The 23,659-nt window shown below is 45.8% G+C and overlaps 1 protein-coding gene across 1 annotated transcript in view; it reads left to right on the forward strand.

The window, feature by feature from the left end:
* LOC127573226 (uncharacterized) overlaps positions 1 to 23,659 on the forward strand; it is a 64,650-nt gene that overhangs the window by 11,370 nt on the left and 29,621 nt on the right. The window contains exons 6-9 of the mRNA XM_052021244.1: positions 748 to 889; positions 984 to 1,171; positions 2,750 to 2,891; positions 4,893 to 5,059. Of these exons, the coding sequence (XP_051877204.1) occupies positions 748 to 889; positions 984 to 1,171; positions 2,750 to 2,891; positions 4,893 to 5,059 (639 nt within the window). The remainder of the gene's footprint in view (positions 1 to 747; positions 890 to 983; positions 1,172 to 2,749; positions 2,892 to 4,892; positions 5,060 to 23,659) is intronic.

The following is a 23,659-nucleotide window of genomic DNA, read 5'->3' on the forward strand; positions in this document are numbered from 1 at the left end:
TGTGCTGCATTTCCAATTAATCATTTTATCAGTTCGATTATATACACAGGTGAAATAAAAAAATAGAATCAGGTTTATTATCACTGACATATGTTGCAAAATGTGTTGTTTTGTGGCAGCAGTACAGTGCAAGACATAAAAATTGCTGTAGGTTACAAAAGTAAATAAATAGTGCAAAAGAGGACTAACGAGGTAGTGTTCATGGGTTCATGGACCGTTCAGAAATCTGATGGCGGAGGGGAAGAAGCTGTTCCTGAGTGTGGGTCCCCAGTTCCAAAATATCAAAAGTCCAAACCACTGCTGAATTTTAATATAGACATTAAATACATATGGTTTAACATGTTTATTTGCTTGTAAAATAAATAATATTCAAATTATTTATTTGAATATGGGCTCACTCTTAAGTTTTAAGAATAAATTGGATAGCTGCATGGATGGGAGAGGTCTGGAGGGTTATGGACTGGGTGTAGGTCAATGGGACTAGTGGAATAAAATTTTGGCACAGACTAGAAGGAGCGAAAGGCCTTTTTTCTGTGCTGTAGTGTTCTATGGTTCTAAATAACATTTAGCAATTACATTGGAAGCAGTAAGAGCACCACTGATAAGCTTTAACAAAGATTTGTATCTATAATGCAAAATGGTTTGTAACCTTAATATTGCCTGATCCCAAAATTCAGACTGGAGGTCTTGTGTGCACCCCTGGTCCCCATCCAATTTCTGAGTGTTTGCACTGTTAATCCTTTGCAGCAATCAGGTAATCCAAATACACAGTTCCACGAGAACAACCTGATATTCACAGTAACCAACCTGTTTGGTGCTGGGATGGAGACGACTTCGACCACACTTCGTTGGGCTATGCTGTTGATGATGAAGTACCCCCAGGTTCAGGGTGAGGAGCATCTGCTTGGTCACTGTATGTCCTGTGTGAGAATCTGAGTTAAAGCCCTGCTGCTGGGTGCTTTAATAATGTCATTGGGTTCCAGAACAAGTCCATGAGGAAATCACCGGAGTTATTGGATCAGAGCGGTTTCCCAGAACTGAAGATCGGAAAAATTTGCCATACACCAATGCAGTGATCCACGAAATCCAGAGGATTGGTAACGTTGTGCCACTGAACCTCCTGCACTCAACATCAGTGGACTTAAACTTCAAAGGATATTTCCTCCCCAAGGTATATGTTATATTGCTCCAGATATGCTGATATTTCTTCTAGGGGAGCAAATGGATTGTTTGTGCTTAAGTTTCTTATATTTCTTTGTGTAATTTTACACAACATGAAAAATTAGTTAACTTTCTGTGTGTTTTTGGAAAGGGCTAGAGTTCGTGGGGTGAGAGAGAGAGAGAGGGCAGGCAACTTGTACACTGCTGCAACTTGTATACCAGTGTACATCTAATAAATTTAGGCTCGGTAGAGTTCAACATTTTTTCTAAACAATACTTACTGATGTCTGTATGTGCCTGTGTTGTTCATTATTTACTAAATTTTACTTAAAGCAATGAAATTTTACAGCACAAGATAGCATTATTATTATTGAACTTAAAGGGGAAAAGTTAAATGTATATTTAAACCCTAAAAAAAATGTTTTCCTAACATTGAAACCCCAAAAAGGTGGGCAAAGCAGGCAGAAAAATACTTGTACACCAATATGATTCAATTAAACGTCTTGGGATGTTTCACTACAGTCAACGTGCTGTGTAAAGCCAAATTATAAATAGGAGACCTCTGGTGATGGGCTAGAAGAGTTGAGCTAATGGATATGGGGTGAATAGTTGATGTAATACTCTGGAAGGCAGTGCCACTGATGGTGGTACCTGCTTATCATGTTTAGGTCTGCTCCAAACGAGACACCAAACCCTCACAGTAGAGGTTGGCTCTTCACTGCTTCCTTGGTTCAGTTAGGGATGGGCACTAAAACCTGACCTTACCAGCGTCTCTACTTTTCTTAAAAGGTTAAGGAGGTTTGGCATGTCACCAAACAGTCTAACAAGCTTCTACAGATGTACTGTTGGAAGTATCCTGACTGGTTGCGTCATAGTCTGGTACGGCATTTTGAATGTACAGGAATGTAAGAAGCTGCAGAGAACAGTGGACTCCGTCTAATGCATCACAAGCACATACCTTCCCATCATGAGATGCTGCCTCATAAACGCAGCATCTGTCATCAAAGATCCCCACCATCTGGGCCATGCTATCTTCTGGCAGACACCATCGGGCAGGAGGCACAGAAGCCTGAAGTCCCACACCACCATGTTCATAAAACATAGAATAGTAGAGCACAGTACAGGCCCTTCAGCCCACAATGCTGTGCCGACCTATATAAACCTACTCCCTGATTAATCTAACTATTCCCTCCTATCCAGCCCATAAACCTCCACTTTTCTTACATCCATGTGCCTATCTAAGAGTTTCTTAACTGTCCCTATTGTATCAGCCTCTCCCACCACCCCCTGGCAGTGTGTTCCAGGCGCCCACCACTCTGTGTGTAAAAAAAAACCTACCTCTGACATCTCCCCTAAACTTCCCTCCTCTAACCTTAAACTGATGTCCTCTGGTATTGGCCATTGCTGCCCTGGGGAAAAGGTGCTGGCTGTCCGCTCTATCTATGCCTCTCATGATCTTATACACCTGTAAGGAATGTACCTGAAGAGTGGAAGAGCCCCCAAGCTTGCTAATTCTATTTTAATGGAAATATTCTCAGCCATGCTTTTCAAAAAGAATAACAATATCAATCATAAATTATATTTCTAGGACACAACAGTGATCCCCTTGCTAACCTCAGTGCTTTATGATAAAACTCAATGGGAAAACCCAAATGAGTTTAACCCTTCCAACTTTCTGGATGCCAATGGGAAGTTTGTGAAGAGAAATGCCTTTATTCCTTTTTCCATAGGTAAGATGTTTCTTAATTGTTGGATTTTGTATTGTTGGAATTTCGCCTCTGCCCTTGCCCCATTGGAAGAAAGGAAATGCAGTATTGAGGACAGGTCATTTCAGTTAGTAAAACAAAAATCTGTCACAGAGTCATCTGGTATGGAAACAGGCTATTTGCTCTACCATTCCATGCCAGCCACTGGGCACCGATCCGTATCTCCCCGTGTCTGTGTGGGTTTCCTCTGGGTGCTCTGGTTTCCTCCCACATTCCAAAAGATGTACGGGTTAGGAAGTTGTGGACATGCTATGTTGGCGCCAGAAGCGTGGCGACACTTGCGGGCTGCCCCCAGAACACTCTATGCAAAAGATGCATTTCACTGTGTGTTTCGACGTACATGTGACTAATAAAGAAATCTTATCTAATCACATCTTCCAGCACTTAGCCGTTAGGCTTCTATGCCAAGTGCTCATCTAGACACTCACTAAGTGTTGTCAGTGACTCCGCATCCACCACTCTGTCAGGCAGAGAATTCCAGGCACTCACCAGTCTCTGGGTTTAAAACGTCTCCCTCACATCCCCTCTCAATCTCTTACCCTTCACCCTAAAAGGGCAGGCACGGTAGCGTAGCGGTTAGTGTAACGTTATTACAGCGCCAGCCACCTGGGGTCAATTCCGGCCGCTGTGTGTAAGGAGTTTGTATGTTCTCCCCGTGACTGCGTGGGTTTCCTCCGGGTGCTCCGGTTTCCTCCCACATTCCAAAGACATATGGGTTAGGAAGTTGTGGGCGTGCTATGTCGGTGCCGGAAGCGTGGCAACACTTGCGGGCTGCCCCCAGAACACTCTATGCAAAAGATGCATTTCACTGTGTGTTTCGATGTACATGTGACTAATAAAGATAGCTTATCTTATCTTATATGTCCTCTGGTTTAATTCACCTCTGATACAGAAGAAATGTTTCCTGCTGTCTACCCTATGTATACCCCTTATGGTTTTATAAACCTCGGTCATAGATCCATGGAGTTATACAGCACGGAAACATGTCCTCTCATAACCTCCTGCCCTCAAGGGAAAACAGACCAAGCCTCTCCTCATAACTGAAGCACTTCATCCGGGGAACATCCTGGTGAATCTCCTGGGCACCCTCTCCAGCGCTACCACATCCTGAGATAAAAACAGAGAATGGTGGGAATACTCAGCAAGTCAGTCGGCATCAGAGGAGGGAGAATCAAAGTCAACATTTCAGGTTGATGATCTTTCGGTGGAATATAGCAATGCTTAGAAAAGAAGCATTTTAAGTTGCAGAGAGGGTAGTGGGTGTCCTGGGGAAGGAAAGGAAATGCCTGTGTCACGGTGAAGGTCAAGAGAAACTGAATGGCAAAGGTCGGGGTGGTGCTGGCTGAGAGAGAGTGTCAAAGGCATAGGGGCAGATAGTCTGACTGGAGGAGTTGTAGTTGGAGGAAAGTAAATAAGGACCGGGGAGAGAAGAAGTAAAACAATGGCAGAACGGTGGGATACAAAACATTGCAATTGCTGGGAATCTGAAATAAAAGAGGATGCAGGGATAAGATAAGATCTCTTTATTAGTCACATGTACATCGAAACACACTGTGAAATACACCTTTTGCATAGAGCGTTGTGGGGGCAGCCCGCAAGTGTCGCCACACTTCCGGCGTCAACATAGCACGCCCACAACTTCCTAACCCATATGTCTTTGGAATGTGGGAGGAAACCAGAGCACCCGGAGGAAACCCACGCAGACATGGGGAGAACGTACAAACTCCTTACAGACAGCGACCGGAATTGAACCCGGGTCGCTGGCGCTGTAAAGCGTTATGCTGACCGCTATACTACCGTGCCTGCCCTGGAACATACAGCAAACCAGGCAGCATCTGTGGAGAGAGAAAGAGAGGTAATGTTTCAGGTCAGATACCTTGCATTATCTTTATAAAATATTACTATTAAGTTCATTGGGTTTTTGAAAAGCAACTTTGACATTTTTCTGCCACTGTGTTTTTGCAGGACGCAGGGCCTGTGTTGGGGAGATCCTGGCCACGATGGAGCTCTTCCTGTTCTTCACCATTCTGATACAAAAGTTCAGGTTTCAAGTTCCCCCGAATGTTAGCGAGCTGGAGCTTGTGCCTGGCATGGGCTTCACTTTGTTCCCAAAGTACCAACACGTGTGTGCTGTCCGTCGCTGATGCGAGCACACCATCCCCGGTTTGCCTTATTCTTCTTTTCATAATCACTGCAAAGAATGTGCTTTTCTTTTGTGGAATGTTGCATATGTCATGGGGCTGAACTATAGAGGAGCAATCAATAGTGTCTTCGTAACCTCAGTGCAAATCACCCTTATGTTCCTGAGATTGGGATACACCATAGAACGTAGAACTGTAAAGCACAGTACGGGCCCTTCAGCTCACGATGTTGTGCCGAAATATATGAACACCTCCTCCGTGATCAATCTAACCTTTCCCTCCTACACAGCCCATATCCCTCCATTTTTCTTACATCCATGTGCCAATCTAAGAGCCTTTTAAATGTCCCTATTGTATCAGCCTCTACCACCACCCCCGGCAGTGTGTTCCAGGCACCCACCACTCTCTGTGTAAAGAACCTACCTCTGACATCTCCCCTGAACATTCCTCCTCTGACTTTAAACGGATGTCCTCTGGTATTGGTTATTGCCACCCTGGGGAAAAGGTACTGGCTGTCCGCTCTATCTATGCCCCTCATAATCTTGTACACCTCTATCAAGTCACCTCTCATCCTGTGTAGCTCCAAAGAGAAAAACTCCAGCTCGCTCAACCAAGACATGCTTTCTAATCCAGGCAGTATCCTGGTAAATCTCCTCTGCACCCTCTCTGAAGCTTCCACATCCTTCCTATAATGAGGTGACCAGAACTGAACATAATATTCCAAGTGCGGTCTAAACCAGAATTTTATAGAGCTGCAACATTACCTTGTGGCTCTTGAACTCAAACCCCTGACTCATGAAGGCCAACACTCCATACAACTTCTAACCACTGGATCAACTTGCGCGGCAACTTTGAGGGATCTATGGACTTGGACCCCAAGATCCTTCTGTTCTTGCACACTACTCAGAATCCTGCCGTTAACCTTGTACTCCGCCTTCATGTTCGTTCTTCCAAAGTGTATCACTTGGGTGGTGGAGCTCCAGAATTTAGCGGATGATTTAGGCAGTCAGCTGACGTTTGCCCTCCCACATCTCACAGTTCATTCACCAAAAAGTAGTAAATAAAATTCCTTCAATCGTTCTAATAATATTCTGAGATCAATATAAATGATAAGTGCTATCAGCTCTTTAATACTTAATCAACATATTTGGCAAGAGGGACATACCTTTTGCCGTGAAGCAAATCCACAAAGATTGTTAGAATTAAATAAGCTGCTTTCACTTCCATTCCCTGTGCCTTCAGAAGTTTGAGATCCTTTCTCCGTCTTTTATTTTAACATAAATTCTGTGAATATTCTCTTTCTGATGTGAATTTTAAAGCTGTACTTTTCAGATGGTTCAAAATTCAGGGATCACAGATTTAACATGTTGGGCAAATGATTCAAGGGGAATGTGAGAAAAAAATATTTTCATGCAGAAATTGTTTTTGATTTGTTACTCACTGTCTGTAGGGATGGTGGGAAGTTATTCATTCAGACCTTACCGGAGGAAATCAAATAGGCACTGGAGAGAAAATAGTTTGGGGGATGCAGAGTCATAGAGTCAAAGAGCAATACAGATTGGATACAGGCCCTTCGGCCCAACCAGTCTCAACTGACCACGGTGCCCACCCAACTAGTCCTAATTTCCTGTGTTTGGCCCATGTCCCTCAAAGCCCTGCCCCTCCATATACCTATCCAAGTGCTTCTGAAAAGTACCTGCCTCAACCACTTCCTCTGGCAGCTCATTCCATACACTCACCACCTTCTGCATGAAAAAGTTGCCCCTCAGGGCCCTTTTAATTCTTTCCCCTCTCACCCTAAACCTACGTCCCCTAGTTTTGGACTACCCTACTCTGGGGAAAAACCTGTTACCGTTCACCCTATCTATGCCACTCATAACTTTAAGCACCTCTAGAAGGTTGCCCCTCATTCTCCTACATTCCGTGAATAAAGACCTAGCCTGGCCAACCTCTCCCTAAAACTCAGGCCCTCTGGTTCCGGCAAAATCCTTGTAAATCTTTTCTACACTCTTTCTAGTTTAACCTTTTCTATAATAGGGTGACCAAAACTGTACGTGGTACTCCAAGTGCGGCCTCATCAACGACTTGTACAACTGCAACAATGTCCCAACTCCTATATTCAATGCCCTGACAGATGAAGGCACTGATATGGGGGAAAGAGTAGGAAAATGAGACCGAAGGATCACTCTGCGTGGAGCTAGCATGGACTTGATGGACCAATTAGCCTGCTTTGTAGTTTAACAGTTCTATGATTCAAAGATGAATGAGCGGAACTTCTCTTACTCTGATCATTGTAGAATACATGTGTTCCTTGACATGCCCGTGGCAACTCTCTCTAATAACAGTGCATTGGAGAAATTCATAACAGATTGTATTCAAAAGATTTTAGTCTGTTTTTAGTCCTATCTTCACTCTGACAACTTTTAATTGTAGATAAAAGCTGAGAAATCTGGCAGTGTATGATGGCTCTGGGCCTGTACTCTCTGGAGTTTAGAAGTATGAGGGGGGATCTCATTGAAACCTATCGGATACTGAAAGGCCTGGATAGAGTGGATGTGGAGAGGATGTTTTCAGTAGTGGGGGCGTCTGGGATCCGAGGCCACAGCCTCAGAATAGAAGGACATCCTTTTAGTACAGAGATGAGAAGGAATGTCTTCAGCCAGAGGGCAGTGAATCTGTGGGACATATTGCCACAGACAGCTGTGGAAGCCAAATCATTGGGTGTATTTAAAGCGGAGGTTGATAGGTTCTTGATTAGTAAGGGTGTGAAAGGTTATGGGGAAAAGGTAGAATGGGGGTGAAAGGGAAAAACAAATCATCCATGATCGAATGGCGGAGCAGACTCGATGGGCTGAATGGCCTAATTCTGCTCCTATGTCTTATGGTCTAGTACTCAGCAGGTCAGGCAGCATCCGTGGAGATAGAAACAGAGCTAATGCCTCCTCGGCCCTGCTCAACAAGTCAACCAGTATCGGTAGAGAGAGAAGCAGAGTTAAAGTTTCAGGTCAGAGTTGACGAAATGCCGTTGACTTGAGACATTAGCTCTGTTCCTTTCTATTGCAGATGCTGCCTGACCTGCTGAGTATTTTCAGCACTTCCTGTTTCAATTTTAGATCTGCTGGATTTTGCTTTTGGGATTTAATCATGGAATGTCCCAGCTCTTGGAGAAGTTGTTGAATTTAGTCCCATTCATCTTCCCCCCTCCCCCCTCCCCCCTCCGACCCCACCACCAGCCCCTCCTCCCATAGCTCTGCGAACACTTCCCCTTGTGTAAACCCCTCTTGAAATTACTATCTACTGCCTTTTGGCAGTACATTCTGTTGTTTGTTCTTCATCAAGAGACAAACTTCACGTGTGTTTAACATCTGAACATTTTATTAACCAACAACAGACTGGTTTGCTTTCCCTCTCTTTTTACAGCCACCTCCTGCTCCCCCCCTGTGACCCCTTGCCTTGCCTACTGGGAACTGTAGTCCTTTATTATAACTACATAATAACACACAATCCAGATCACAACTCCTGATTATTGTTCATTTCTTCCCATCTCTTCTCGCTGTTCGGCCAACCATCCGTTCTGTCACTGCAAACAGTTTCACCAAATTTGATCTCTTTTTTAAAAAAAAACCTTCATGACTTTCATCACCTTCAGTGTGACCTGTACCTCTTTTGGCTGCAGACTCACCTGTCAAAAAATTGTAGGTTCAAGTCCCACACCGGGGATTTCAGCGCAAAGATGCTGCTGTAAGGCAGTGCTGAGGGCGTGCTGCAGGTTGGGGGCGGCATCTGCTAGGTGAGATGTTCTCTCAAAAGAGCCTACTGTTTGGAAGGTGGCAGGAGAGATATTCTGGGTGTCTAACCATTGCTTGTCCCTCAATTATTTACACTAAGATGAATTATTTGATCAACACTGCATTGCTGCTTCTGGGAGTTTGCTGGGCATAAGTTGGCAGCTGTTTTTCCTACATTACAAGAGTGATTGCAAAGATGTTTCATTGACTGTGAAGCACTTTGGATTGTAGTGAAAGGGTCCTGATAGGTTTTCCAGAGTTCTAAAAAACAAACTGCTGGAGGAACTCAGTTGGTTAAGCAGCATCTGTGGAGAGAAAGGAATTGTCAACATTTCGGGTCGAAACTCTGCAGCAGGACTGAGAGTGGAGGGGGGAGATGGCTGTAAGGAAAGAGTTAAATTAGCCAAAACTCATTTCGGATTCCTCCTTAGTATGTGCAGTTGTGTGTAACACAAAATGGTGTCAGCTTGGACTGTGGGAATGTTTTGAGAACTTACGGGAGTACAGATGCACACCCTTGAGATTAGATACTGGTGAAGAATGTTTTCTTCTTTACAGACCTGTTGCCTCTGGTTCTAAGTTAGGTGTTTGGGCTGAAGGTCGTAAGTGATAAGAAGGTACAGGCTGGTACCACTAAGGAATGGGAAAGTACTGGGGTAAAAGTTATGTTAAATTTTTGGGGGGGTATAAAAGGGGGCACCTTGTTTGTGCAAATCGGGACCTTCCCTGAGACTGGGCGCGACTGGTGCTAAGGAACAGACAGAAGCTGCGTGAAAGGTTGTCGGACACTTGAGGTTCCCTCCGCCATTGTATAGATCAGTTCATTGGTTGATAAGTATTATTTTGCTTCCTTCTCTATTTTAAGTATTCTTCTTCTTTTCTGTATTTTACTCTTTGTATAACTCAAGTAAAATAGTTTCCATAAACTTTGTTTGCGAATACCTCTTGCTGCTGAATCAGGAAAGAACAAGGAATGAATTTTAAAATATTTTCGTTAAATGGCCAGCATGAAGAGGAGAGGGGGACGGTGAGAAGGTTTGGTAGGTGAATTCCCTCCCCCACCCCTCCCACCCCCACAGATGCCTCTTGACCCACTGAGTTTCTCCAGCAGATAGTTTGTAGCTCCAGATTCCAACATCCGTAGTTCCTTGTGTCTCCACTCTAGAGTTTTACATTTTATCTTCTGCCTACTGTAAGATTGAAATGTTCTTATTTGTAATTAACTTAATTGCATCAAATGTGATACTTTAATAATTGAACACTTACAGGTGGACTTTTAATAATTATTGATTGCAATATGTTTCAGTAGCTTTCTTTAGTTTTTTAACAAGAGCTGCTTATTAGTTACTTCTTGCTTGCATTTACTGCAAACTGGCAAGATTTTTAGATGTCTTTTATAATGTCTAATAAAAAACAGAAATTCTAGAAACACTCAGCAGGTCAGGCAGCATCTGTGGAAGGAGAAACAGAGTTAACGTTTTGGGTTGAAGACCCTGCGTTGGACTGAAATTCAGCCTGAAATGTTAACACTGTTCCTGCTTCCACAGATGCTGCCTGACCTGCTGAGTGTTTTCAGCACTTTTCGTCTTTATTTTAGATTTCCTGTGTCTGCAATTTTTTGATTTTCATTTTTAGGTGCCTTTTGTTTTGAAAGCTATTGTTTATCATTCTTAAATGGTCACCGGCCAAGATAAGTAGATTTGCACAGCAGGCTTAAAAGACCCCGTGAAGATTGATAACCTGATTCTGGTAGCATCAAAACAGAGTGTTAGCCTGTTTTGAGAAAAGCTGCTTTTGGATTGAACAACCTGGAAGGAGATGTCAGTGGGAGTTAAATAAGTGAAGAGAAGAAAACCAAAGCTAAAAAAAGCAAGTGTTAGGTGTGTGTGTGGGTGTCAAGAACAAAAATTATATGGAAGTGAAGCCAGACCCTCTACTAAACAATATGACAGAAGCTTTTATCTCTTTGGACTGGATCTGATATCTTGATGCTGCTGTTCAAAAAATTCCATCTGAGCTTTATCAAGGTGATGGGTGTCATTTCACTGCAGATCAAAGACCTTTGGTCTTGCTTTTCAGAATAGTCGGGGGTTTTGAGTTCAAAAGCCACAAGGTCACCAACACTGAATAACTGGATTCTCTCAGTAAGCTGTCAATAATCAACTGAAAATTCCTTGCTGTTGAAATTAAGCCTAACTAGAAGAGCAAAGGTGTCTCCTTCCATGCTTTAAATTGTGCAAGATCAAAGTTCAAGTTTACCATCATAGGCAAACTGTACACACGGTATAAATGCCATGAAAATTAGCTTTTTGCAGCAGTAGCTCAGTATATTCCAAGATGAGGACAAATATAAATTAACATATACTTAAATTAGCATAAATTATGCATAATTTACACATATGCAAAAATAAACATAATGACACTAGCGTAACAGCAACCAGGTGTGGAGCAGGTCCTTTAGATGTTTATTGATCTTGACTTAACGTTCTGCACTTTGATTGATGCATTGCCTAGTCATTTAACCTCATACATCACGAAAGGTGATTTCTTCGAATATTCACGATTTGTCAGTGGCAGCTGGATATCGCCCTTGGCTTTGAGGGTTATTGGTGCAAGCCCCTCTGGCTCAACATGAGCACATAATCCAGGCTGGCACTTCCAGTCACGCACTGAGGGGTTGCCTCATTGTCAAAGGTGCAGTCGTTTGGACTTCATTTAAATCCGAGTCGAAGATCTTCCATCTGATCATGATCTCATTGCTCTTTGTGGGAGTTTGCCATATGCATATTAGCTGCCTTTTTTCTGACAGTACAGCACTAAATACTTAATTAGTTGGATCTTTCTCAAGGTAAAGCACATAAGTAAGGCCAGGGGTCATGACCATCCAATTGGATGATGGACAAGTTGGTCATTGGCCACAATTCCAATTTCCTGACCCTTACAAATGTCTACAGATGTACAGTGGAGAATATTCTTACTGGTTGCATCACAGCCTGGTATGGAGGCTCCAATGTGCAGGATCAAAAGAAGCTGCAGAGGGTTGTAGACTCAGCCACCTCCATCACGGGCACAACTCTTAGACACAAAAATAGAGAAAAATGGAGGGCTATGTGGGAGGGAAGGGTTAAATAGATCTTAGAGCAGGATAAAATGTCGGCACAACATTGTGGGCTGAAGGGCCTGTACTGTACTGTAGTGTTCTATGTTCTATAACCCTCCCCGCCATCGAGGACATCTTCAAGAAGCGGTGCCTCAAGAAGGCGGCATCCGTCGTTAAGGACCGTCACCACCCGGGACATGCCCTCTTTTCATTACTACCATCGGGGAGGAGGTACAGGAGCCTGAAGACCTACATTCAATGTTTTAGGAACAGCTTCTTCCCCTCTGCCATCAGATTTCTGGACAATCCATGAAAACTACCTAATTATTCCCCCTTTCGCACTATTTATTTGTTTGTAACTTGTAGTAATTTTCCTGTCTTGCACTGTACTACTGCCACAAAACAACAAATTTCAAACCTGAATCTGATCCCCATGATTTCCCTGTAAGTCAAGCATTCACCACTCTCAGCCTTGGATGCATCCAATGAGTCTTTATCCACAGCCCTCTGGGCTACACAATCCCTGAAAGAGTGAATTCCTTTTCATCTCAGTCTGAAGAGGCTGATACTTATCCTGAGGCTAATTGTAAATTCTCCCACCAGGTGAATCGTCTATCCAATCAAGTCCCTTCAGGGTCTTATATTTTTCAATAAGGTCACCTCTCAATCTTCTGAACTCCATAAATTACAGGCTGGTCCTGCTCAAACTTTCCTCTTAAGACAGTTCCTTCATCCAAGGAATGAATCCAGTGAACCTTTCTCCAAGGCAGGTATAAAGAGGCCATACCTGTACACAGTACTCCAGGTGTGGTCTCACCAAAGCCGTGCGATGTTACAAGACTCCCTTAGGTCCTGTATGCCATCCCTCAAGCAATAGGGTAATTTTATAAGTGGTCTCATAGAACCACAGAGTCATGGACTCGTGCAACATGTAAGCAGGCCCTTCAGCACACCATGCTGACATTCAAGTACCCATGTGCACTCATTTCATTTTCCTGCACCCTTCTATGCCTTGGTAATGATAAGATAAAATAAGATATCTTTATTAGTCACATGTATATCAACACAGTGAAATGCATCTTTTGTATAGAGTGCTCTGTGGGGGAGCAGCCCGCAAATGTCGCCACACTTCCGGCGCCAACATAGCATGCCCCCAACTTCCTAACCCGTACGTCTTTGGAATGTGGGAGGAAACCGGAGCACCCGGAGGAAACCCACGCAGACGCGGGGAGAGCGTACAAACTCCTTACAGACAGTGGCTGGAATTGAACCTGGGTCGCTGGCGCTGTAATAGCATTATGATAACCACTACACTACTGTGCTGCCCATGGTTTGATCTTAATACTTCTTAAATGTTGTGAGAATACCTGCCTCTATGACTTTCTCAGGCAATCTGAGGAGATACAAATTTATAGGAGCTGAATTTAATGAGGTAATTGATTTTGTTGTCTCTTGGTGTTAGATCACAACACTGGGACCACTCTTCAGCTACTCATTTGTAATGAGCACTTTGCTCACGTTCCTGTTGCTTGAAGTTCCTCCTTCGGCAGAAACAACTGTTCTGTGTGAGGTTATGGGATGAACCAATAGAAACTGAGATAGCACGTTACAGCCTGTCTAGCAAGAAAATATCAACCTAGGATAATCATTTATTCAAATTTTAATAATATTTAAGCTGTGAATGGAATTTGTTTAAAGAGATAAAATAGTTAAAGGAAAAAAATACCTTCTCCTAAACTTTGGTGCTGTGGCGACTCACCGTTTAGTCGGTCGAACCGGCTCGGCAGTTGGGTCGAGCGGCGTCGGAGCGACGAGGCCCAAGATGGCGGCGGGCCTCGTCTTTCCCGAGCGACGGGGAGAACCTGCGCGCAGGAAAGTCTTGATGACGTAGTACTTATGTCATTGCCGGTTGGATTGGGTGGGAACAGTCTCCCTTAAAGGGCTCGCACAAGGCGGAAAAATAAACCAGTTCTTGTTCGACAATCCTCCGACTAGCGTCTTGTTTTATTTTGCGGTAGCAACCGCTATATTGGTGACCCCGACGGTCCAAATGGATTTTGGACCTGCGCAATGGCCAACAGCGCAGCAGCCAACGCAGTGGGCCTCAAGCTGCCCACCTTTCGGACACTTCGGTCCAGCGTCTGGTTTGACCAGGCCGAAGCACAATTCCACCTTCGGCAGATCACCTCCGACTCCACGAAGTACTACCATGTGGTTAGCTCTCTGGACCAAGAGACAGCTGCCCAGGTTGGAGACTTCATCCAGTCGCCTCCGGAGGAAGATAAGTACCCGGCTTTCAAAGACCTTTTGATTCGGACCTTCGGCCTCTCCCGTCGTGAGCGTGCCACCCGCCTGCTTCATCTGGACGGCCTGGGGGACAGATCCCAATCTGCCCTCATGGATGAGATGCTGGCATCGGCTGAGGGACACAAGCCATGCCTGATGTTCGAACAGGCCTTCCTCGAACAGCTCCCCGATGACATCCACCTGTTGTTAGCTGACGCCGACTTCAGCAACCCCCGTGAGGTGGCCGCCCGGGCAGATGTCCTGTGGAGGGCCAAGCACGAGAGCGATTCGTCCGTCAGTCAAATCACCAGGCCGCAAGCCCAATGCCCGCCTCACCCGGCCCCAGCAACCGAGCAACCACACCCCAGGAACGCAAACGATGACACGGGTGACCAGCTGTGCTTCTACCATCAGAGGTGGGGTGCGGAGGCCCGTCGATGCCGCCCACCTGCAAGTTTCAGGGAAACGCCAGGGCCAGCCGCCGCTGATGGCTACGGCGGCTGGCTGCCGACAGAGCCTCCTATTCGTTCAGGACAAGAAATCTGGACGGCGTTTCCTCGTTGACACTGGAGCGGAGGTCAGTATTTTGCCCCCAACCGGCCGCGACACTCGTAACAGGCCACCCGGTCCTCTACTCAATGCCTCCAACGGTACAACGATACGGTCTTTCGGCACTCATACACTTCAATTACAATTCGGCGGCAGCTGTTTTACCTGGACCTTTACTCTTGCCACCGTCGCCCGACCACTCCTAGGAGCCGATTTCCTTCGGGCCCACAACCTATTAGTCGACCTGCGAGGGAAGCGGTTAGTCCACTCTAGCACCTTCCAGACCTATCCCCTGGGAGAAATCAGCACACCAGCCCCGCGCCTGGACTCCATTTCCCTTTCTGGCTACGATTTCGCCAAGCTCCTAGCCGAATTCCCATCAATTTTGGCACCTTCGTTTACCAATTCTAGGCCAAAACACGGGGTACGACACCACATCATTACTACAGGGCCACCCCTTCATGCCTGAGCACGACGATTACCTCCAGACAAGCTCCGCCTGGCAAAGGAAGAGTTCCGTCACATGGAGGAGCTGGGGATTGTTCGCAGGTCAGACAGCCCCTGGGCCTCCCCCCGCACATGGTCCCCAAAGCCACCGGAGGGTGGAGGCCCTGCGGCGACTACCACAGGCTGAATGACACCACCACCCCGGACTGCTATCCCATCCTTCACATCCAGGACTTCGCAGCGAACTTACACGGGGCCCGCATCTTTTCCAAAGTGGACCTCATTCAGGGATACCACCAAATCCCGGTCCATCCAGATGACGTCCCCAAGACTGCGATTATCACCCCATTCAGCCTGTTTGAATTCCTTTGGATGCCGTTCGGCCTTAAGAACACCGCGCAGACCTTCCAGCGGCTGATGGACGCGGTAGACCGAGACCTGGACTTCGTGTTCATTTACTTGGACGACATACTGATCGCCAGCCGTAACCGCCAGGAACACCTTTCCCACCTCCGCCAGCTGTATTCCCGCCTCCGCGATTTCGGCCTCACGATCAACCTGTCCAAGTGCCAATTCGGACTTGACTCTATCAATTTCCTCGGCCACAAAATCACCAGCGACAGGGCAACACCCTTACCCGCCAAGGTGGACGCTATCCGCCATTTTGCCCGTCCCGACACAGTCAAAGGCCTACAAGAATTCCTTGGGATGGTCAACTTTTACCATCGGTTCATCCCTGCAGCAGCCCGTATCATGTGCCCTCTGTTCTCGCTGCTGGCTGGTAAGGGCAAGGACATCACCTGGACTGACGAGGCTGCGGCTGCTTTCGTTAAGGCCAAAGACGCCCTGGCAGACGTCAAAAATCCAGCGACACACCAAGGTCCCGCCACAGCAGTTCGAGCCTACCTGTAGGAGGTTCGACCACATACACGTCGACCTCGTGGGCCCTCTGCCGGTTTCAAGAGGGGCCCGGTACCTCCTTACCATCGTGGACCGGTTCACGAGGTGGCCTGAGGCAACCCCCCTGACTGACATCACAACTGATTCCTGCGCCCGGGCGCTGCTCACAACTTGGGTCTCACGTTTTGGTGTTCCGGCCCACATCACTTCAGACAGAGGCACCCAATTCACTTCCAGTCTCTGGACTGCATTAGTGAACCTGCTAGGGACGCAGCTGCACACCACCACGGCCTACCATCCTCAATCAAACGGGTTGGTGGAATGCTTTCACCGCCACCTGAAATCAGCCTTGATGGCCTGCCTGAAGGGTCCTAACTGGGTTGACGAGCTGCCTTGGGTCCTGCTCGGCATATGCACTGCCCCCAAAGAAGACCTCCGCACTTCGTCAGCTGAGCTTGTGTAGGGGGCGCCCCTAGTTGTCCCCGGGGATTTCATACCTGCCCTTTGGGACCAAGGGGAACAACCCCCAGCAGTCCTACAAAGACTGTGCGAGAAGCTTGGCAACTTGGCCCCGATTCCCACCTCACGGCACAGTCAAGCCCCATCCTGCCAGCCCAAGGATCTATGGGACTGTAAGTTTGTTTTTGTTCGCAGGGGCACACCACGGGCGCCGTTGTAACGACCATATGAGGGACCGTTCCGAGTCATAAGGAATAATGGATCCACCTTTATTTTGGACATTGGAGGCAGGGAACAGGTTTTCACGGCGGACCGCCTCAAACCGGCCCATTTGGATCTGCAGCAACCTGTTGAGGTTGCAACGCCGCGACGCAGAGTCCTGCCCCCTAAGCGGCAGCTGGCACAGCCCGCGGACCTTGGGGACTGTATCGCTGGTTCTGGGGGGGGTTGTGTGGCGACTCACCGTTTAGTCGGTCGAACCGGCTCGGCAGTCGGGACTAGCGGCATTGGAGCGACGAGGCCCAAGATGGCGGCGGGCCTCATCTTTCCCGAGCGACGGGGAGAACCCATGCGCGGGAAAGTCTTGATGACGTAGTACTTACGTCATTGCCAGTTGGATTGGGCGGGAACAGTCTCCCTTAAAGGGCCCGCGCAAGGCGGGAAAATAAACCAGTTCTTGCTCGACAATCCTCCGACTAGCGTCTTGTTTTATTTCGTGGTAGCAACTGCTACAGTGCCCACAATAAAGATTAACTGTTTAATTCTTTCTTTTAGCATTATGGAATTGCTAGCAAATTCAACATCTATTGCCTGTACCTTAAGGATTTGAAAGGTGCTGTCAGAGTAGCCCTGGCGAGTGACTGTGGTGGACTCTGCAGGTGGCACATCCTGTAACCACTGAGTTCTGTTGGTGAAAGGAATGGGGGTGAATGGGTTATCCAACAAGTAAGCTGATAGTCTTGAATCACGTCGGGCTTCTTGAGTCTTGTTGGAGCTGCAATCATCCAGGAAGGTGGAAAATTTTCCACCAAACTCCTGACTTGTGCCTTGTAGATGGTGGAAAGGCTTTGGTTGTCAGAAGGTCACTTAGATAGCGAGCCTCTGACCCGCTCTAGGTGACCACCAGAATATTGATGGGACTCAGCAATATCAATGCCATTGCATCTCAGGATAGGTGGTTACCTAGATTACCTGGTATTTGTGTGGCATATGTGTTACTTGCCACCTATTATTGTAGAGGCTGTGAATGGAACTGAACACTGCACAATCTTCAGTGAACATCCCAACTTCTGACCTGATATTGACACAAAGACATTGATGAAACAGGTGAAGATCTAGGACACTATCCCGAGGAACTCCTGCAATGATGTCCCAAGATTGACATCCAACAGTTATAGCCATCTTCCCTGGTGTGGGCCATGACTCAAACCACCAGAGTTCTTTCCAAAAATGCCGATTGATTTATAGTTATACCAGGGATCCTTGATCAAATGTTGCCTTGATGTCCAGGTCTGGAGCTGTGTCCTGGCAGAAGCCAAACAGGACATCAGAGAGCAGGTTATTGAAGAGTAAGTACCGTTTGGTAGCCCTGCTGACAATATCTTTCATCAGCTTGGTGATAATTGGACGTAGAACAGTACAGCACATGAACAGGCCCTTCAGCCCATTATGTCTGTGCTGACCATGATGCCTATTTAAACTACATGTCTGCCTGCTCCTGGTCTCTATCCCCCCATTCCCTGCCTGTTTATGTGCCTGTCTAAATGCCTCTGAAACATTGTTATCATGTCTGCTTCTACCACTTCCCCTGGCAGACCATTCCAGACACCTACCGCTCTCTTGAGAGGAAGTTCCTTCCTTATGCACTCTATAACTCTGTTAATAAAGTATTTCTTGTGCTTTTTTGAACAACCCACTCAACTTGTTCTGAAGTTTTCTGAGATCCGCAAGGCCATACCTCATAAATTATCATCGAATAGCAGCGGTGTTACATCACTGTTCGTTAAAAGCAGGGCAGGCCCAATGTAGTCAATTACTGCCTCATCACCTTAAGCATTCACACCCTCCACCACTAGTGCATCATTAATACATCTACAAATATCCTGTCACAAACTTGCCAAGATTTCCTTGACAGTGAACTCCAATTGTCAAACATTTATTGTGTAGAAAGACGAAAGCATCATGAGTGTGTGAGCACCATCACCTTCAAGTTTCCCTTCATAGAACATAGAACATTACAGCACAGTACAGGCCCTTCAGCCCACCATGTTGTGCAGACATTTTATCCTGCTCTAAGATCTATCCAACCCTTCCCTCCCACACATCCATTTGTCCTCCATTTCTCTATCATTCATGTCTATCTAAGAATCTCTTAAATGTCCCGAATGTATCTGCCCCCACAACCTCTGCCGGCAGTGCGTTCCACACACCCACCACTCTCTGTGTAAAAAACTTACCCCTGACATCCCCCTTATACCTTCCTCCAATCACCTTAAAATTATGCCCCCTTGTGTTAGCCATTGTCGCCCTGGGAAAAAGTTTCTGACTGTCCACTCGATCTATGCCTCTTATCATCTTGTACACCTCTATCAAGTCCCCTCTCATCCTCCTTCTCTCCAAAGAGAAAAGCCCGAGCTCACTTAACCTATCCTCATAAAGCATGCTCTCCAATCCAGTCAACATCCTGGTAAATCTCCTCTGCACCCTCTCTAAAGCTTCCACATCCTTCCTCTAATGAGGCGACCAGAACTGAACACAATATTCCAAGTGCGGTCTAACCAGAGTCCTATAGAGCTGCAACATCACCTCGTGGCTCTTGAACTCAATACCCCGACTAATGAAGGTCAACACTCCATACGCCTTCTTAACAACCCTATCGACCTGCGCGGCAACCTTGGGGGATCTATGGACGTGGACCCCAAGATTCCTCTGTTCCTCCTACCATCACCAAGTCACCTACCATCCTGACTTGGAAACATATTGCCATTCCTTTGTCTGGGTCTAAATCATGGAACTCCTTGGGATTTACCACAAGAACTGCACTGATTCAAGAAGGTGACTTTGTGCCATCTTTTTAATGAAGGATGGGCATCAAAAACTGGCTTTGCCCACATTAACCCTCTTTATTACTTCATCGGGGAAATCCTGTCTAAGATACTTACAAAGCAATGAACTGCAGAGGCTTCCATTCCACTGCTGAGCAGTTCATCTCAAGCCATTCAGTTCCCATTTACCTGCAGCAGTAATGGTCCATGCATTTAACAACATATGAACACTTGAATGACGACGAGTTGAAGGTCACTTAAGTTTGTTCAGCCATTCAAGCTGATCTGATTGAGAGGGTCGGAAGCTTCAAGTTCCTAGGAGTGAACATCACCAATAGCCTGTCCTGGTCCAACCATGTAGATGCCATGGCCAAGAAAGCTCACCAGCGCCTCTGCTTCCTCAGGAGGCTAAAGAAATTTGGCGTGTCCACATTTTTATCGATGCACCATAGAAAGCATCCTATCCAGATGCATCACGGCTTGGTATGGCAACTGCTCTGCCCGAGACCGCAAGAAACCACAGAGAGTTGTGGACACAGCTCGGCACATCACGAAAACCAGCCTCCCCTCCGTGGACTCTGTCTACACTTCTCACTGCCTCAGTAAAGCAATCAACATAATCAACGACCCCACCCACCCCAGACATTCTCTCTTCTCCACCCTCCCATCGGGCAGAAGATACAAAAACCTGAAAGCATGTACCACCAGGTTCAAGGACAGCTTCTATCCCGCTGTTATAAGACTATTGAGTGGTGCCCTAGTACAATAAGATGGACTCTTGACTTGACAATCTACTTCGTTATGGCCCTGCACCATACTGTCTGCCTGCACTGCACCTTCTCTGTAACTGTAACACTTTATTCTGCATTTTGTTATTGTTTTCTCTGTACTACCTCAATGCACTGTTGTAATGAAATGATCTGTATGGATAACATGCAAACCAAAGTTTTTCACTGTACCTCGGTACATGTGACAATAATAAATCAATTTCCCAATGATTGTAACCTCAATCAGTACCCAGCAATCTTTCACCCCCTTGCTTATCAGGAATTTATCTACCCTTAAAAAATTACTCAAATATTCTGCATTCACTGAGGAAGAAGCTTCCAAAGATGCATGACCTTTTGAGAGAAGTTTTTTTTTGCCCCAACTCAGTCTATAATAGGCAACCCCTTATTTTTAAACTGTGACCCCTGCATTGTCCCCCAAGAGGAAACATCCTCTCCACATCCACCCTGGTAGGTCCTCTCTGGATCAGAATACGTTTCAGACAGGTTGCCCCTCATTCTTCCAAACTAGTCATAGAGTCATACAGCTCAGAAACAGACCCTTCAGCCCACCAAATCCGCACTGAGCATCAAGCACCTGTTCATTCTAATCTGAGAGGACTAATCCCATTTTATTCTCCTTACGTTCCAGTCAACCACCCCAGATTGAACCATTCATTTTCACATCAGGGGCAATTTACAACAGCCGATTAACCTACCGACCCTCACACCTTTGGGATGTGGGAGGAAACCGGAGCACCTGGAAGAAACCCACGTGGTCACAGGAAGCACATGCCAACTCCACATAGACAGCATCGGAGGTCAGGATTGAACCTTGGTCACTGGAGCTGTGAGGCAACTGCTCTACTAACTGCACAATTGTATCACTCGCTCTGGCAGACACAGTACAAGCCTTGTCTTTTTTAAGATGATCCCACTTTGCCTCCAACTACTGGAATCACAACCATAAATCTAAAATAGGCCCCTTCGAACACAAGGCTTTCTTCATCAATCCATGATCTTGATTTTTCTTTGATTGCAGCAAAAGATTATTAAGTGTAGATAACCTGTAAGAGCAGATTAAACTAGTACTTCAGGATTAGCTTGATCAAAATCAGAATCAGATTTATTATCACTGACTTAGATGACGTAAACTTTGTTGTTTTGCGGCAGCAGTACACTGCAAACAGGAATAGCGAGGTAGAGTTCATGGGTTCATGGACCGTTCAGAAATCTGATGGTGGAGGGGAAGAGGCTGTTTCTGAATCATTGAGTGTGGGTCTTCAGCCTCCTGTACCTCCCCCTTGATGGTAGTAACGAGAAGAGGGCATGTCCTAGGTGGTGAGAGTCCTTAGTGATGGATGCCGCCTTCTTGAGGCACCGCCTCTTGAAGATGTCCTCGATGGTGGGGAGGGTTGTGCCCGTGATGGAGCTGGCTGAGTCTACAACCCTCTGCAGCTTCTTGCGATCCTGTGCATTGGAGGCTCCATACCAGGCGGTGATGCAACCAGTCAGAATGCTCTCCACCGTACATCTGTAGAAATTTGTAAGAGTCTTTCACTTGTCAAACCAACCATATGCACATGAGAAGAATATTTGTTCATGTACTTTGTTGTTATAACCGGGAATGAAATGACTAAAACTTTAAGTATCATAAACACTTTCTAACTTTTTGAATAGGATAATCATCTCACAATTTAGAATGTGACTAGCCATGGAACAAATCTGTTATTTATTGTCTTGTTAGTAATCTTCCAAATAGAAACAATTAACAGCAAACATGACTTGCACTATCATGGAAATATAATGATTAACCCAAACCAACAGAGTCATCTGATGTTTGCCTGTCTTCCTCTGCTTTTAAAACATTGTCTTTGTACCCTTGTAATTTTGGAACATCAGTAGTTCTTGTTGTTTGATAGATTTAAAAGGGCAATCCAACCCAGTCACATATGTGTGACATCTCTGTGAAAGTATAGACAGATTACAGGTAGCCGAGAGTTTGTGAACACTGGAAATATTTGAGCTTAAAGAAACCTGCCCACCAAGACCTGATAAGCAGTGTACATGCCTGTCCCCTTCTCCAGTGCCTGCTGTTGTTTGGCACCGGTTCCAATGGATCTTTCTGACACCCAGCCAAAGTGAAATCAGATGCACTGTGTTTCAAAATGGTGCAGAAGTCCAACCAGCGCCAGTCAGTTTTGCAATATTTACTCCTCTATTGATCTCTTAGCAATTTAAAGAAAATTTTAAAAACTGCAGATGTTGGAAACTCAAAAACAGAAAATGTTAGTGGGTCGGGTAGCATCTGTGGCGAGAGAACAGGGCAAATGTTTCATCAGAACTAGGAAAAAAATTGAATCATGGTCATAGAACTATACAGCACAGAAACCCTTTGACCCAACTTGTCCATGCCAACCAAATTGCCAAACTGAGCTCATCCCATTCGCCTGCGCTTGGCTCATATCCCTCTAAACCTTTCTTATCCATGTACCTGTCTAAATGTCTTTCAAACATTGTAATTTTACCCGCTTCTGCCACTTCCTCAAGCAGCTCATTCCATATCCAGATCACCCTCTGTGTGAAAAAGTCACCCCTCAGGTCCCTTTAAAACTTACCCCTCTCACCTTAAACCTAGTTTTGGATATCCCCCTACGCCAAGAAAAAAGACTGTGGCTACTCACCTCATCTGTGCCACTTATGATTTTATAAACCTTTATAAGGTCTCCCTCAGCCTTCTATACACCAGCAAAAATCATCCTAGTCTATTCAGCCTCTCCTTATAACTCAAAGCCCTCAAACCCTCCAGTCCCGGTAACATGCTTGTAAATCTTTTTGTGGCTTTTCCAGCTTAATGACGCCTTCAGGAAAAAAATGGAAATGAAGCAAGTTTTAAGCTGCAGAACAAGAGAGCACAGAAGGAATGTCTTTGATAGGGTGGAGACCAAGAGAGAATGTGATACAGGTGTTGGTGGTGTTAGCTGAGGGAGGGTAGAGGAGGTTTATTAATCGCAGATGATCTACCTGGAGGACAAACTAATAGTAGAACATGAATGTAGACAGAGGAAGGGTGAACGACACTGGAACTGGGGGAAACAGAACACAGCACTTGCTGGAAATCTGAGTTAAAAAATGAATACTGGAAATAGCCAGTAGGTCAAGCAGCATCTATGGAGGGAGTAAAATGAATTAAATTTACAGGCTGATCTCCTCTCACCTCGGCTGTTCAGTTCTGAAACAAACTGGAAAGG

This window comes from Pristis pectinata, chromosome 8 (genome assembly GCF_009764475.1).
Source record: "Pristis pectinata isolate sPriPec2 chromosome 8, sPriPec2.1.pri, whole genome shotgun sequence".
NCBI classification, from domain to species: Eukaryota; Metazoa; Chordata; class Chondrichthyes; order Rhinopristiformes; family Pristidae; genus Pristis; species Pristis pectinata.